Genomic DNA, 17,996 nt, shown 5'->3' with positions numbered 1-17,996 from the left:
TATACTCAAAAAATCACAACCAATGGCACAGATATAAAGAAACAATATCAACTCATAAAGAGCCTCCTTAATACCAATATAGTTAACCGCTCACCTTCAAGCAGCCCATCTGCAGACCAATTGGCTATGCACTTCTATAATAAAATCACTAATCTTCATAAATCGATTCCCCATGATAGCAATTACCTTGATTCCTTTTTTGATGAATTGGATCCCAGCATTGATGAAACTCTGGTTGACCGCTCATGGACAAGTTTTACCCTTCCTCACCACTGAAGAAATTTCAAAGACGATCTCCAAACTCTCCAATTTCCATTGTCATTTTGATTCCTGCCCCAGCCATTTAATAAAAGATGCCCCTGAATGCTTCATCACTGATCTCACCGCCCACATCAACTTCTTGTTGCAACAAGGTTCCTTCCCTACTGAACAAGGTAACATATTACTCACACCTATACCTAAAGACTCTAAGAAACCTATAAGTGACGTTACTAACTACAGACCAGTGGTCTCCATTCCCCTATTACCTAAATTGATGGAAAATAGAGTGACCTTTCAAGTCAATGAGTATATACAAAAATTCTCCATCAATCTCAATCAGGTTTCTGTCCTACCCACAGTACGGAAACGGTATTGCTTACTTTAATATCCAAATTTAAACAAGAAATATCATTCGGAAATAAAGTACTCCTTTTACAGTTTGACATGTTTGGAGCATTTGACATGGTTGATCACTATATTCTTACTAGACTTCTGGATAAGTTGGGAATTGGTGGCAATGTTATAAAATGGATTGAAGGCTTTATTACCTCTAGATCCTATCGAGTCAAGTCATCTACTGCAATATCATCTCCCTGGTCATCAGATTGTGGTGTGTCTCAAGCCTCTCCTTTATCCCCAATTCTATTCAACCTTATGATGATTCCTTTGGCTAAATCCCTTTCCAAACATGGTCTCAACCCCTTCGTCTATGCTGACAATGTCACCATATACATTCCCTTCAAATCTAACCTGGCAGAAATTTCCGACAAAATAACCAATGGTATGAATATCTTAACTTCTTGGGCCAATGCTTTCAAAATGAAATAGAACAAAGACAAAACTCAATGCCTAATCCTCTCTTCCCAATATTCCACATCCCATCCAATGACTCTCACCACTCCTGATGTCACAATTCCTATATCCAATAATCTGAAAGTCCTTGGAGTTACATTGGATAAACACTTATCCCTTCCCTTGAAGATCACGCAACATCTATCACGAAGAAAATGTCAATATGATGTGGATGTTGAAACGTGTGAAACCTTATCTCCCCCTGAATACCTTCCACAGCTTGGTACAATCCACGGTACTCATCCACGCTGATTACTGTAATAGTATCTTCGTTGGATGTAAAGCCCAAATCATGAAAAAACTTCAAACTGCCCAGAACACGGCAGCTAGACTTAGCCTAGATTCGAAAGTGCAACACCCCTCCATCACACTAATCATCCATGGAGTGTCACCAAGTTACATGGTCAATCTAATAAACCTTCCATACAGAAACATGTCAACATCTTCACAATCATACCTTAACCTTAACCTTCCCAACTGCAAAAGACTAAAGTACAAAACCTACCATGCATCTAACTTCTCCTTCCTGGGATCCCAGCTCTGGAATGCTCCACCTAGATACATTCGGTCAATTAATGAATATCTTCCCTTTAGGAAACAATTGAAAACCCATTTATTCAAACAGGTTTACCCAAGTGACTTGACCTATCATAAACAAACATTAGCAAACCATCTACCTACCAGTTCAAATAACCACTATCTACAATGACTCAGAAATATTTCCTACCAACCTTCTTACCCTCCATGCTCTTCCCATCTTTTCCTTAATCACTCCACCTCTTCTCTCCCACTTACTCCTTGTTCATTTGTCCTATCACATACCCCCTTTTGTTGATTCGTTTACTATAAATTGTATTCTCTTGTTACTATGTAAGCCGCATTGAGCCTGCGATGAGCGGGAAAGCGCGGGGTACAAATGTAATAAATAAAATAAGGTGGATCCATTACTAGGGACTGCAGTTCACTAACTATGCAAGCTGAAGGGACCACCACTAAAAATAAGACCTTCCAGCTCAAGTAACTCTTACCTTCCAGGCAAGAGTCAAATGGATCAAAAGGAGCTTTCATTAGCTGGGCGAGGACAACACTGAGGTCCCAGAATACAGTGGGAAGTTTGATGGAGGGGCTTTGTTAGAAGCAAAGCTTGCATAAAACGAACTAAAGTCTGCACAGAGATGGCTTACTCTCCACACAGTGATGGTAAGCGCTAATGGCACCAAAGTGAACCCTTATAGAGTTGGTTTTCAAACCAGACTCAGAGAGGTGTAGACAGTACCCAAGCAGTTTTTGTTTAGGATGCCTTGCCCTTACACTAGTTGGTAAACGTCTTTCATTTGAAAGTGTAAAACCTCTTAGTGGAATTTATTGAATTTGATATATTTATTTATTATAACATTTCTAGCCCGTATTTTCCCATGAAAACTCAGGTTCAATGTGGCTTACATAACAGATTAAGAAGAAGCATTACAAGACAATTAATATTAATTCAAGAATACAACTATTAAAAAAAAATCTTATATTACTACTACTACTACTACTATTTAGCATTTCTATAGCGCTACAAGGCGTACGCAGCGCTGCACAAACATAGAAGAAAGACAGTCCCTGCTCAAAGAGCTTACAATCTAATAGACAAAAAAAATAAATAAAGTAAGCAAATCAAATCAATTAATGTGAACGGGAAGGAAGAGAGGAGGGTAGGTTGAGGCGAGTGGTTACAAGTGGTTACGAGTCAAAAGCAATGTTAAAGAGGTGGGCTTTCAGTCTAGATTTAAAGGTGGCCAAGGATGGGGCAAGGCGTAGGGGCTCAGGAAGTTTATTCTAGGCATAGGGTGCAGCGAGACAGAAGGCGCGAAGTCTGGAGTTGGCAGTAGTGGAGAAGGGAACAGATAAGAAGGATTTATCCATGGAGCGGAGTGCACGGGAAGGGGTGTAGGGAAGGACGAGTGTGGAGAGATACTGGGGAGCAGCAGAGTGAGTACATTTATAGGTTAGTAGAAGAAGTTTGAACAGTATGCAAAAACAGATAGGGAGCCAGTGAAGGGTCTTGAGGAGAGGGGGTAGTATGAGTAAAGCGACCCTGGCGGAAGACGAGACGGGCAGCAGAGTTTTGAACCGACTGGAGGGGGGAGAGGTGACTAAGTGGGAGGCCAGCAAGAAGCAGATTGCAGTAGTCTAAACGAGAGGTGACAAGGGTGTGGATGAGGGTTTTGGTAGAGTGTTCGGAAAGAAAGGGGCGGATTTTATGGATGCTGTAAAGAAAGAAACGACAGGTCTTGGCAATCTGCTGGATATGAGCAGAGAAGGAGAGAGAAGAGTCAAAGATGACCCCAAGGTTTCGAGCTGAGGAGACAGGGAGAATGAGAGAGCCATCAACAGAAATAGAAAACGGGGGGGAGCGGGGAGGTGGGTTTGAGGGGGAAAATGAGAAGCTCGGTTTTGGTCATATTTAATTTCAGGTGGCGTTGAGACATCCAGACAGCAATGTCAGACAAGCATGCTGAAACTTTGGTTTGGATGCAAGGTGAGATATCAGGGGTAGAAAGGTAGATTTGAGAGTCATCAGCATAGAGATGGTAGGAAAAGCCATGGGATGAGATTAATGAACCAAGGGAAGAAGTGTAGATAGAAAAGAGGAGGGGACCAAGAACAGAACCCTGAGGTACGCCGACAGGCAGAGGGATAGAAGTAGAAGAGGATCCACCAGAGTGAATACTAACTGCGCAAACTACCATTCTTGGTGGTGTACAAAATTACACATAAAATCATTAAATACATGCACATGCACTTCCAGTCTACATAGCAATGCTGTGATTACAGCAATAACCAAGCAAAATGTCCCCACACCATTAACTGTTGTCAAAATACTTTAACTTAATCCCTGCTATACCATATATATTCTTTTTTTCCCCATTTAAAAAATTTTCTAAACTCTATTACCACTTTTGAACTTATGTTGCACGCTTATCTGCAAAGCTATGGAGAACCGGCTGCTGACACAGCTAAGTTTTGCATGCTGCTTCTGGGCAGTCTCCAATGTAAACAATCTCTGCTGCTCCATAGCTATGTTGGCAGCTGGTTTCTCCATAGCTTTGCAGATAAGCGTCCTACTATTATATACATAAATTCAAAAGTGGCAATAAATAGTTTTTAGAAAATAAGAGCGATGATGATGGGTAACGGAATACTGTCCTGGAATGAGTGGGGACTACGCACCTGTTTTTGAAGGTCTATAAAAAATTTGAAAAAATTATATGAACATATATGGTAAAGCAGGGATTGAGTTAAAGTATTTTGACAACAGTTAATGGTGTGGGGGACATTTGAGCTTGGTTATTTGTACATACCCTTTCACCCAAATTTTGGACCTATTCAAACAGTGACTACAGCAAGACGTTTTGTAAACATTTTGGGAACGGACACAAGGCCAAATGGCAAAACATGATACTGGTAGTGGTGTTTCGCTACTCAAAATCTAGGATACCTTCTGTGACTGGGATGTATCTGGATGTAGGTGTAAGCATCCTTCAGGTTCAGAGAGCAAAGCCAATCATTTGTTTTAATCACGGGACAAAGGGTGCCTAGGAAAATCATCCTAAACTTTTCTTTAACCAGATACTTGTTCAGGACCCTCGGGTCTATTATGGAACAAAATTCCCCCCTCCCCCCATCTTTTTGAGCATGAGGAAGTATTTGAAATAAGGTCCCTTCCCTTCTTCCCCTGGTGGAACAGGTTTGACCAAATGGGCCTTTAGAAGGGAGGAGTACCTCTGTGAGCACTACCTAATTCTGAGAGCAGAGTCTTGACACTAAGTGGGAAATGGAGGAGGTTGACGTCAACTGAAGGGGAACGCTTCTGGACTATTTGAAGAACCCACTGGTCTGAGGTTACAAGGAGCCACCTTGCCTGGAAAAAAAATTAAGCCTCCCTCTGACTGCTAGGTCACCCGGGACAGGTACTTTTATGTCATCTACACTCTGCTGGAGCCAGTCAAAAAGCTCATACCCGGGGAGCTGGTTGGGACTTCAGGGTCCTTTGCTGCCAAAGATGGGAGTGTGGGACCTGGGCCTACTAGGGAGGGTGATTCAAGGAAGTACACCTATGCCTTTGAAAGTAGTAGGAACCCTTCCGATTTCTGCTTGAAAGCCTCCGAGAAGTGGAGGCTGTAGAAGGAGCAGGCCAAGACAAGGACTTGATGGTATCGATCCTTTTCTTAATGAGGTCAGTGACCTCCTTTCACCTTGTTCTCGAAAAAGGTTGTCTCCTTGGCAAGGGACATCCACCAGCTTTTCTTGAACGGCTGGTTCTAGGTCTGAAACAAGTGTCCATGAGAGTTTGTACTTGCCAATATCTAATGCAGAAAGCCTGGACACCATGTCAAAAGAATCATAAGTTGCCTAGACTATGTGTATCTGACACTCCTTCTGCTTAGTTACTAACTGACAAAGTTCGGCAGCCTTCTCTGGAGGTAAAATAGCCACAAGCTCCATCACACTGTTCACCAAGTTCTTTCAGTAAATGCTCATGTAGAGATGGTATGACTGGATCTGGGAGATGAGCATCAAGCCCTGAAACACTTTCCTCCCAAAAGACTCTCGAGTACGAGCATCCCTACTGGGGGCAGATTTGACCACCAGGAATGGTGTGAAAGTTGCTGCTTCTCAAATCTGAGAGCCTTCTGGAATTTATACATAGAGTCTGCCTTCTTTGTAAGAGGCTGTACAGTGAGGGGTCTCGCAATTCCTCCGCTGTGCAGTTTAAAGGATGCTGTACACAGGCACTGTCAATGGCCTCCTTGGAAGGGGAGTCAATCAAGAACATCCAACATCTTTGCTCTGGGCTGGTCCTCAATTTCTAATTTAAACACGAGGACCTCAGCCACCTCTCTCAGAAAACTGAAAAAAGAGCTCTCGGGAAACTTCCTCTTTTCCTGAGGTGGAGAAGGGTCTGAAGACAGATCAAGATATCCCTCCTCTGAGGGCTCCTCTAGTTCTACATCAGACCCCAAGGAGCTGTCTGTATCAGCGAAGTACTCCTCATGGGACATCCAAGTCAGTGTCTGCCTCAGACCATGCTCTAGGAGAGATCATTAAGGTATGGGTTCCCTCCTGGACTTCAAGATCACTTCCTTCCCTGATGGGCTGAAAAGGAGCACTACATTGGGCAGTGCTGGCTCAGACACCTGATGAGGCACTGGTGTTGAACATCTGACAGGGCATGGGTCTTCTGAATGGGCTGAGGTGCCACCATAACTGTTACTGACACTCTTGAAGCCTTGGCATCATGCCGAGCTAGAGTGCATCCCAGGCATTGGTAAAGGAGGGGCCAGTGCGGTGACTGAGAAGATGTAGGAGCTGAATCAGAGGTGGGATCCCAGCTTCAGGGAGACTGGTGCACTGGCACTGCTTCCACAGAGGGAAAGCGGTCCTCTCAGTGTCGACACTTCATGGGTATCGGTAATGCCAGTGTCCCAGAGCTCCTGGCATCGTGCATCAAGGAGGATTGGTGAGGTGCTTCTTCCCTTTTACTCAGTGAACAACACTGGGATCCCTATGTGCAGAAAAAAAAAAGACGCAGAATCCTTGAGTCCACAGTGTTGGGTCAAATGACGCTCGTCCTGAGCGAATGCTACTGATGCTGGGGCAGGGGGAGACCTCCTCATGTTGATGCATCCCTTGAAGCTATAGGGACTGATGCATTTGATGCTGAAGTCGATGGACTGGACTTCAGAATGCCAAAATGTTTCTCACGCAAGGCCTCTCAACACTTCTGCATTTGAGTACAAAGTGAACGTATTTATGGTCAGGCCCAAGGCCCGATATGCACAGGTCGTGAGGATCAGTCACACACATGGTTCTACTGCAGCCTGAGCATTTCTTAAAACCCCCAGGAGGTTTCTGGGACATACTCAGAAAAACAGCCAAAGCGAAATCAAACGGCTCAACTGCTGCTTCTTTTTTCTTTGAAAAGAAAAAAGGGGGTCCTGACTGTAAGCTGGAAGGCCACAAGATAAAACAACAAAAAAAAAACAGAAACCTGAACATGCTACTAAATCTACTAAAAATAGAAAGAAGTAGACTAAATTAAAAAATTAGTTCTGACACTCAGAGAAAGAAAACAGGCAGGAAGGCCAGCAAAAAATCCACAGGAAAAAAAAAAACACAAGACAGAGTGCACAAAAAACATGTCCTTTCTGCTCTGCGGATGAGAAGAAACTGTGGAGCCTACAAGAGTTAGATATGTGCATACCTGGTTGAACCTGCAAAAAGCTTCTGGAAGGAAAAAGAACACTAGGCAGTGTCTGTGCCAGGCTTTCTGGATGATGTCGCCCCACATGTGAGAACTAATTGTCCTGCTTGTCTTCAGAAAAACACAGTTACAAGCAGTCTTTTTTTTTTTTTTTTTTTTTTAAATAATGGAAGCCTTTCTTATAGGAACAACCATGGAACTGTCCTCTATATCCATCTCCACTACCAACTTGGCGGTAACAAGAGGGCATCCACTTGATAGTAATTATATGCTGTACACTGTTTTAGGCAACTTTGTAAGGGAGGCAGAGAAACAGCATGTAAATATATATGTTTTTGATCCCCCCCCCCCAAGTGGCATCTGTCCATCAGCTTTCATACTGTTTCACCAATGGCCACCAAGAAGTACTTGTGCTAAATTCAATATTTTTGGATAACATAGCACAACAGCTCTAGAAAGCAAAGGCTGGCAACCTGATGAAAAAAATGTGAAAACAAATACTATTATCTAATTCCTTGTGATTTTCTTTACTGGAGTTTACTTGAGTATCTTAGGCATTGCTTTATTTGCTCTGTAGGTAACACAGTAACATAGTAAAAGCCTTGAATGGTCCATCCAGCCTGACCAACAGTCACATTCATTATCAATTCAAGATTTAAATCAACAATGAACGTGATAATATATATTTGATCATGGTCTTTCTTTGGTATTTTTGGGATGTAGACCACAGAAGTCTGTTTGACTCTGTCCTTATGTTCCAACTACTGGACTTGCCGTCAAAGCCCATTCCAGCCTATCCAAATCCGTTTTGTCATTTGTGGGACATAAGTACATAAGCACCACCATACTGGGAAAGACCAAGGGTCCATCAAGCCCAGCATCCTGTCTCCGACAGCGGCCAATCCAGGCTTCAAAAACCCGGCAACCCCCCCCCCCACCCCCCAACAACAAAAAAAAAATTATAATGTTCAATGGACTTTTCCCTCAGGAATCTGTCCAAACCCCCTTTAAATTCTGTAAGGCCAGCTGCTGTCACTACATTCTCCGGCAATGAGTTCCAGAGTCTAACTACACGCTGAGTAGAGAAAAACTTTCTCCTATTTGTTTTAAATCTACCATATTCTAGCTTCATCTTGTGTCCCCTGGTTTTGTTGTTGCTTGAAAGTGTAAACAATCGCTTCACATCTGTCCGCTCTACTCCGCTCATTATCTTGTAGACTTCTATCATATCACCCCTCAGCTGCCTTTTCTCCAAGCTGAAGAGCCCTAACCTTCTCAGCCTTTCCTCATAGGGAAGTCGTTCCATTCACTTTATCATTTTCGTCGCCCTTCTCTGCACCTTTTCTAATTCTTTTATATCTTTTTTGAGATGCGGCGACCAGAATTGGACACAATACTCGAGGTGCGGTCGCACCATGGAGCGATACAATGGCATTATAACATCCTCGTGTTTGTTTTCCATCCCTTTCCTAATAATACTCAACATTCTGTGTGCTTTCTTAGCTGCCGCAGCCCACTAGGCAGATGTTTTTAACGACTTATCAACGATTACTCCCAGATCCCTTTCTAGGTCCGTAACTCCTAACGCGGAACCTTGCATGACATAGCTGTAATCCGGGTTTCTCTTACCCGCATGCATCACTTTGCACTTGTCAACATTGAACTTCATCTGCCACTTGCACGCCCAATCCCCCAGTCTCGCGAGGTCCTCCTGTAATCTTTCACACTCCTCCTGCGACTTGACGACCCTGAATAACTTTGTGTCATCTGCGAATTTAATTACCTCACTAGTTACTCCCATCTCTAGGTCATTTATAAATATGTTAAAAAGCAGCGGCCCCAACACAGACCCCTGCGGGACCCCACTAACTACCCTTCTCCACTGAGAATACTGACCAATCAACCCTATTCTTTGCTTCCTATCTTTCAACCAGCTCTTAATCCATAGTAATACCCTACCTCCGATCCCATGACTCTCCAGTTTCCTCAGGAGTCTTTCATGAGGCACTTTGTCAAACGCCTTTTGAAACTCCAGATACACAATATCCACCAGCTCCCCATTGTCCATGTTTGTTCACCCTCTCAAAAAAATGCAGTAGATTAGTGAGACAAGACTTCCCTTCACTAAATCCGTGCTGACTTTGTCTCATCAGCCCATGTTTTTGTAGGTGCTCTGTAATTTTATTCTTGATAATAGCCTCTACCATTTTGCCCGGTACCGACGTCAGACTCACCGGTCTATAATTTCCCGGATCTCCTCTGGAACCTTTTTTAAAAATCGGCGTAACATTGGCTACCCTCCAGTCTTCCGGTACCACACTCGATTTTAGGGATAGATTGCATATTACTAACAGTAGCTCTACAAGTTCATTTTTCAGTTCTATTAATACTCTGGGATGAATACCATCAGGTCCCGGTGATTTACTACTCTTCAGTTTGCAAAACTGGCCCATTACATCCTCCAAGTTTACAGAGAATTCGTTTAGTTTCTCCGACTTGCCTGCTTCAAATATGCTTTCCGGCACCGGTGTCCCTCCCAAATCCTCTTCGGTGAAGACCGAAGCAAAGAATTCATTTAATTTCTTCGCTATGGCTCGGTCATCCCTGATCGCCCCTTTAATACAATTTTTGTCCAGCAGCCCAACTGATTCTTTAGCCGGCTTCCTGCTTTTAATGTATCTAAAAAAAATTTACTATGTATTTTCGCTTCTAACGCTAACTTTTTTCCAGAGTCCTTTTTTGCCCTCCTTATCTCCGCTTTGCATTTGGCTTGGCATTCCTTATGTTTTATCTTGTTACTTTCAGTCAGTTCTCTTCTCTACTTTCTGAATGATTGTTTTTTGGTTCTAATGACTTCCTTTACCTTACTGTTTAGCAACGCTGGCTGACGTTTGGTCTTTTTTCTCCTTTTTCTAATGCGCGGAATATATTTGTCCTCTACCTCCAGGATGGTGTTTATAAACAGCATCTACGCCTGATGCAAGTTTTTTAACCTGCAAGTTGCACAAAGACTGTAAAAGTCTGCCAGGCACTGTCCTCATGTTCCAAACCACTGGAGTTTCTGTCAAAGCTCTCTCCAGCCCATCCTAAACTGGATTGCTATACGCGGGAACCAGACTGTACAAGCCAGCCCAGCACTGGCCTTAGGTGATGCAGCCAGAGTTGCCATCTAAGCACCATCTGACATACAAACACAAATGCAACCCTTTAAGTTTTGTTTTTTTTATATCATTCATTTTCTAATTAGAGAGCCTCTATGTTCAAACCACACCTTTTTGAACTCCACAAGTTTTTTTTTTATATTTTAATTGTTAGTACTGGTGCACTAGTGTAAAAGCTGTTTATACATTTTTATAAAATAAAAATGACAAGTAGGGGTAGTAAAGTTTTGTAGTTCTAGGTACCAAAGACCAACACAGGCAAAGGACCTGGCATGTAGAAAGGACAGAGGATTTAATTTATTTTATTATTTGGATTTTGGCTTAGGTGTTTTGTAGCTCAAGGCAAGTTACATTTGGATTGGGCTAGGCAAGATTGCTAGGACTGGGCAGGGACAAGATACTCTAGTGAATTTTGCCAGGCATCAGCTAGATCCAACTTAATTGACAATCTTACCAGATTAAAATGCTTCATTAAGAAACTGCCAAGTTTTAAACAATCATTTCCCCTAATCAGAAAAGATTAGCCCATATTTCAAATTTCTTGTTAGTCTTACACTCAATAAAACAACAACACAAAAAGAAAACAATAATTCAACCTGCTGGAGGCGGTGGTGGAGGGGGAGGTGGAGGAGGAGTCCGGGATACAGCAGGAACTGTGTCAGCCCTGATACCAGGCACAGAATTTGGTTGCTGCTGATAGTACATCTGAATGGGAAGCGGTAAAGTTCTCCTTTTCACTCCTACTACATGTATATGTGCTTGCCCATTAGTATTTGGTTCTTCCACTCTCTTCACCGTGTGGTTGGGAAAAACAGTTCTGATAAACATAAAAAATGTTATCATATACAATGGCATCAATACTAATGCAAGAGTTCTGCAAGAGCAGCAATTATTATTCTATTAAAATCTGTGATTAAATGCAGATAAAACAGATGTTTTATATGGACCAAACAATAATCAACTATAAAACTTAAATATCAAAGGAAGAAAACAGAGCATTTCCTGAATAGCTGTAGAAAAACCTGAAGAATTTTCACAGGCATGCAGAGGGGAGGCACATGTGATTATCCTATTGTTCTCAGAGAACTCCTGTTTCTGGTAAGCACCTTCGTTTTCCCCATAGACAAATTAAATAAAGTGAGAAACCATTGCCATGGGCTGCCTTTCAACACAAAAAAAGAAGTAAAACAAGCTGATATGGAACGTTAAGCAAAATAACCTGAAATAATAAAATTGGGCCCTCAAAAAAAGAGGGGGGTACAGTTGATTCCTACCCCTTAAAGGAATCCTAGACAATAGATGGTCCCATCACATTGTTGGTGTGGGAGCTGAACTGGAAGTATGTGTCCACAACAGCAATGGGATGCATATGTGTGAACAGAAGTCCATACCACAGTGCTGCAAATCTACTTAACGTTGTTGGCCTTGACATGTGTTCAGTGACTCAAAAGGGATTTGCAACAGCTGGCTGAGTACCATGGAGAAGCCCCATGACATAGGGTTTCCTTCTACACGCTGGGGATATGCCATTGTACTGAACTTTTAACTGTGATGGATTTAAGAGCAGACTCAAAAGGATCCAGTCTTCACACCAGATGGTAAACCCAGACCACTTCAGTCTATAAGACATTCTATTGCTGCATTAAAGGGAAAAAAATTTAAAAAAAGAATGAAAAAAGACTTATTTTGCTCTTACATCCAGATTGTGAGGGCCAGCAGTTGGAATAGTTCTGTCCTACCCAACTGGCTTCCTAATGGAAACCAGAACAGTCTTCTGAGTTTCATTAAGGTCTTTACAATTAGGGATATCTGAAGTTGTGCACAAAGAAAACTCGTTTGCCAGTCAAGGAAGATGTCTGAGCATAGACTGCTCTCTGATCTTCTGAAACAAAAATATTGAACTTTCATGGTTGGCAAAGAAAGAAAGTTGTCTATCTAGATTCTTCTGCTGCCTGACAGTCGGCAGAGGGTTGAGATCCCTTGGAACTAGGTTCAATTCCCTCTGAAGCTTTGTGTGGCCCTGGGCAAGTCATTTAGCTCTCCATTGCCCCTATTTGTGAGTCCATTAGGGACAGTGCAAAGTACCTCTAATAGAAATTGTAAATCACATAGATGTTTCAGGGATCACTTGAAGTATATCAACTCCTAAAAAATAAAAACAAACTCAAGATGGCAGTACAGTACAGAAGGTAAAGTTCTATGCATAAAACAGCATATGATCTTAAGGTGGTGAACAGGTAAATAAGCAGTGCCAAAAGCCAGAAAGACGCCTGGGTGCATAGGGAGAAAAACAGCGAGCAGATGTGTAAGTCCTTGGTAAAACCTCACTTGGAGTACTGTGGAGACTGCACTTTCAGAAGGATATCAACTGGATGGAATTAGCTGAAAAAGGCAGCTACTAAAATGATCAATGATCTTAATAATAAAGCATATGGGTGATACCTTACAGACCGAAATATGCATAAACCCAGAGGAGAGGAGGATAGTGGAGATATGAGAGAGATATTTAAATAACAACTTTCTCAATAGAAGAGAGGATTCAGAATGAGAGTGAAAGGGAATAACCAGCAGTAACCTAAGGAAAAGCGAATGCTACATACCTGTAGAAGGTATTCTCCGAGGACTGCAGGCTGATTGCTCTCACTGATGGGTGACGTCCACGGCACCCCCTCCAATCGGAATCTTCACTAGCAAAGACGTTTGCTAGCCCTCGCGCGCCCATGCGCACCGCGCATGTGCAACCGTCTTCCCGTCCGAACCGGCTCGTGTTCGTTAGTCCCGTATGTAGCAAGACAAAGACAAGGGAAGACACAACTCCAAAGGGGAGGCGGGCGGGTTCGTGAGAACAATCAGCCTTCTGTCCTCGAAAAATACCTTCTACAGGTATGTAGCATTCACTTTCTCCGAGGACAAGCAGGCTGCTTGTTCTCACTGATGGGGTATCCCTAGCCCCCAGGCTCACTCAAAACAACCAACATGGTCAATTGGGCCTCGCAACAGCGAGGACATAACTGAGATTGACCTAACAATTTATCCAACTAACTGAGAGTGTAGCCTGGAACAGAATAAAAAATGGGTCTAGGGGGGTGGAGTTGGATTCTAAACCCCAAACACATTCTGAAGCACCGACTGCCCGAACCGACTGTCGCGTCGGGTATCCTGTTGCAGGCAGTAATGAGATGTGAATGTGTGGACAGATGACCACGTCGCAACCTTGCAGATCTCTTCAATAGTGGCTGACTTCAAGTGGGCCACTGACGCTGCCATGGCTCTAACACTGTGAGCCGTGACATGACCCTCAAGAGCCAGCCCAGCCTGGGCGTAAGTGAAGGAAATGCAGTCTGCTAGCCAATTTGATAAGGTGTGTTTCCCCACAGCCACTCCCCTCCTGTTGGGATCAAAAGAAACAAACATTTGGGCGGACTGTCTGTTGGGCTGTGTCCGCTCCAGATAGAAGGCCAATGCTCTTTTGCAGTCCAATTGTGCAGCTGACGTTCAGCAGGGCAGGAATGCGGACGGGGAAAGAATGTTGGCAAGACAATTGACTGGTTCAGATGGAACTCCGACACCACCTTCGGCAAGAACTTAGGGTGAGTGCGGAGGACTACTCTATTATGATGAAATTTGGTGTAAGAAGCATGGGCTACCAGGGCCTGAAGCTCACTGACTCTACGAACTGAAGTTACTGCCACCAAGAAAATGACCTTCCAGGTCAAGTACTTCAGATGGCAGGAGTACAGTGGCTCAAAAGGAGGTTTCATCAGCTGGATGAGAACGACATTGAGATCCCATGACACTGTAGGAGGTTTGATGGGGGGCTCTGACAAAAGCAAACTTCTCATGAAGCGAACAACTAAAGGCTGTCCCGAGATCGGCTTACCTTCCACACGGTAATGGTATGCACTGATTGCGCTAAGGTGAACCCTTACAGAGTTGGTCTTGAGACCAGACTCAGACAAGTGCAGAAGGTAGTCAAGCAGGGTCTGTGTAGGACAAGAGCGAGGATCTAAGGCCTTGCTGTCACACCAGACGGCAAACCTCCTCCATAAAAAGAAGTAACTCCTCTTAGTGGAATCTTTCCTGGAAGCAAGCAAGACATGGGAGACACCCTCCGACAGACCCAAAGAGGCAAAGTTTACGCTCTCAACATCCAGGCCGTGAGAGCCAGAGACCTTAGGTTGGGATGCAGAAGCGCCCCTTTGTTCTGGGTGATGAGGGTCGGAAAACACTCCAATCTCCACGGTTCTTCGGAGGCCAACTCCAGAAGAAGAGGGAACCAGATCTGACGCGGCCAAAAAGGAGCAATCAGAATCATGGTGCCTCGGTCTTGCTTGAGTTTCAACAAAGTCTTCCCCACCAGAGGTATGGGAGGATAAGCATACAGCAGGCCTTCCCCCCAATCCAGGAGGAAGGCATCCGATGCCAGTCGGCCGTGGGCCTGAAGTCTGGAACAGAACTGAGGGACCTTGTGGTTGGCTCGAGATGCGAAGAGATCTACCAAGGGGGTGCCCCACACCTGGAAGATCTGTCGCACTACACAGGAATTGAGCGACCACTCGTGAGGTTGCATAATCCTGCTCAACCTGTCGGCCAGACTGTTGTTTACGCCTGCCAGATATGTGGCTTGGAGAAACATGCCGTAACGGCAAGCCCACAGCCACATGCTGACGACTTCCTGACACAGGGGGCGAGATCCGGTGCCCCCCTGCTTGTTGATGTAATACATGGCAACCTGGTTCTCTGTCTGAATCTGGATAATTTGGTGGGACAGCCGATCTCTGAAAGCCTTCAGAGCATTCCAGACCACTCGTAACTTCAGGAGATTGATCTGTAGACCTTGTTCCTGAAGGGACCAGCTTCCCTGGGTGTGAAGCCCATCGACATGAGCTCCCCACCCCAGGAGAGACGCATCCGTAGTCAGCACTTTTTGCGGCTGAGAAATTTAGAAAGGGCGTCCCAGAATCAAATTCGACCAAATCGTCCACCAGTGCAGGGATTTGAGAAAACTCGTGGACAGGTGGATCACGTCTTCTAGATCCCCAGCAGCCTGAAAGCACAGGGAAGCTAAGGTCCATTGAGCAGTTCGCATGCAAAGACGAGCCATGGGAGTCACTTGAACTGTGGAGGCCATGTGGCCAAGCAATCTCAACATCTGCCGAGCTGTGATCTGCTGGGACGCTCGCACCCGGGAGACGAGGGACAACAGATTGTTGGCCCTTGTCTCCGGAAGATAGGCACGAGCCGTCCGAGAATCCAGCAGAGCTCCTATGAATTCGAGTCTCTGTACTGGGAGAAGATGGGACTTTGGATAATTTATCACAAACCCCAGAAGCTCCAGGTGCCGAATAGTCATCTGCATGGACTGAAGAGCTCCTGCCTTGGATGTGTTCTTCACCAGCCAATCGTCGAGATAAGGGAACACGTGCACTCCAAGCCTGCGGAGCGCTGCTGCTACCACAGCCAGGCACAACACCCTGGGCGCGGAGGCGAGCCCAAAGGGTAGCACACAGTACTGGAAGTGACGTGTTCCCAGATGGAATCGGAGATACTGTCTGTGAGCTGGCAGTATCAGAATATGCGTGTAAGCATCCTTTAAGTCCAGAGAGCATAGCCAATCTTTTTCCTGAATCATGGGAAGAAGGGTGCCTAGGGAAAGCATCCTGAACTTTTCTCGGACCAGATATATGTTCAGGGCCCTTAGGTCTAGGATGGGACGCATCCCCCGTTTTCTTTTCCACAAGGAAGTACCTGGAATAGAATCCCAGCCCCTCTTGCCCCGGTGGCACGGGCTCGACCACATTGGCGCTGAGAAGGGTGGAGAGTTCCTCTGCAAGTACCTGCTTGTGCTGGAAGCTGAAAGACTGAGCTCCCGGTGGGCAATTTGGAGGCATGGAGGCCAAATTGAGGGCGTATCCTTGCCGGACTATTTGAAGAACCCAACGGTCGGAGATTATAAGAGGCCACCTTTGGTGAAAAACTTTCAACCTCCCCCCGACCGGCAGATCGTCCGGCACGGACACTTTGATATCGGCTATGCTCTGCTGGAGCAAGTCAAAAGCTCGCCCCCTGCTTTTGCTGGGGAGCTGTGGGGCCTTGCTGAGGCGCACGCTGCTGACGAGAGCGAGCACGCTGGGGCTTAGCCTGGGCCGCAGGCTGTCGAGAAGGAGGATTGTACCTACGCTTACCAGAGGAGTAGGGAACAGCCCTCCTTCCCCCATAAAAACGTCTACCTGAAGAGGTAGATGCTGAAGGCTGCCGGCGGGAGAATTTGTCGAAAGCGTTATCCCGCTGGTGGAGCTGTTCTACCACCTGTTCGACCTTTTCCCCCAAAATGTTATCCGCTCGGCAAGGGGAGTCCGCAATCCGCTGCTGGATCCTATTCTCCAGGTCGGAGGCATGCAGCCATGAGAGCCTGCGCATCACCACACCTTGAGCAGCGGCCCTGGATGCAACATCGAAGGTATCATATACCCCTCTGGCCAGGAATTTCCTACATGCCTTCAGCTGACCACCTCCTGAAACGGCTTGGCTTGCTCAGAAGGGAGCTTGTCCACCAAGTCCGCCAGCTGCCGCACATTGTTCCACATATGGATGCTCGTGTAGAGCTGGTATGATTGAATCTTGGCCACGAGCATGGAAGAATGATAGGCCTTCCTCCCAAAGGAGTCTAAGGTTCTGGGGTCTTTGCCCGGGGGCGCCGAAGCATGCTCCCTAGAACTCTTAGTCTTCTTCAGGGCCAGATCCACCACACCAGAGTCGTGAGGCAACTGAGTGCCCATCAGCTCTGGGTCCCCATGGATCAGATACTGGGATTCTATCTTCTTGGGAATGTGGGGATTAGTTAGTGGCTTGGTCCAGTTCGCCAGCAATGTCTTTTTTAGGACATGATGCATGGGTACTGTGGACGCTTCCTTAGGTGGCGAGGGATAGTCCAAGAGCTCAAACATCTCAGCCCTTGGCTCATCCTCCGCGACCACCGGGAAGGGGATGGCCGTAGACATCTCCCGGACAACGGCCGAGAAAGACAGACTCTCGGGAGGAGAAAGCTGCCTTTCAGGGGAGGGAGTGGGATCAGAAGGAAGACCATCAGACTCCTCATCAGAGAAATATCTGATGTCCTCCTCCGCCTCCCACGAGGCCTCACCATCGGTATCAGACACAAGTTCATGAACCTGTGTCTGAAGCCGCGCCCGTTCCGACTCCGTGGAAACACGGCCACGGTGGGAGCGTCGAGAGGTGGACTCCCTGGCCGGGATCGGCGAAGCTCCCTCCCCCGACGTCGTCGTGGAGTCCACCTGGGAGGCAGCCGAAGCCCGACCTCACCCCGGGCAAAGGGCCAGCCGACGCCTCACTCGATGGCATCGGTGGTGCAGGCACCCCCGGTACCGGAGGGGAAGGGCAGAACAGCTCTTCCAGGATGCCTGGAAGAACGGCCCGGAGACTCTCGTGCAGAGCGGCTGTGGAGAAAGACT

At 45.6% G+C, this 17,996-nt stretch overlaps 1 protein-coding gene across 1 annotated transcript in view; it reads right to left on the bottom strand.

Annotated features, from left to right (window-relative positions):
- The window catches only part of ARID2 (AT-rich interaction domain 2), a 581,863-nt gene that overhangs the window by 162,289 nt on the left and 401,578 nt on the right, over nt 1-17,996 (bottom strand). Inside the window, exon 14 of the mRNA XM_030215750.1 lies at nt 11,121-11,341. Coding sequence (XP_030071610.1) covers nt 11,121-11,341 — 221 coding nt within the window. The remainder of the gene's footprint in view (nt 1-11,120; nt 11,342-17,996) is intronic.

The sequence above is a fragment of the Microcaecilia unicolor genome, chromosome 10 (assembly GCF_901765095.1).
Source record: "Microcaecilia unicolor chromosome 10, aMicUni1.1, whole genome shotgun sequence".
Taxonomy (NCBI): Eukaryota; Metazoa; Chordata; class Amphibia; order Gymnophiona; family Siphonopidae; genus Microcaecilia; species Microcaecilia unicolor.
The sequence above is the reverse complement of the archived record's forward strand: the minus strand, read 5'-3'. Positions and strand labels throughout refer to the sequence as shown.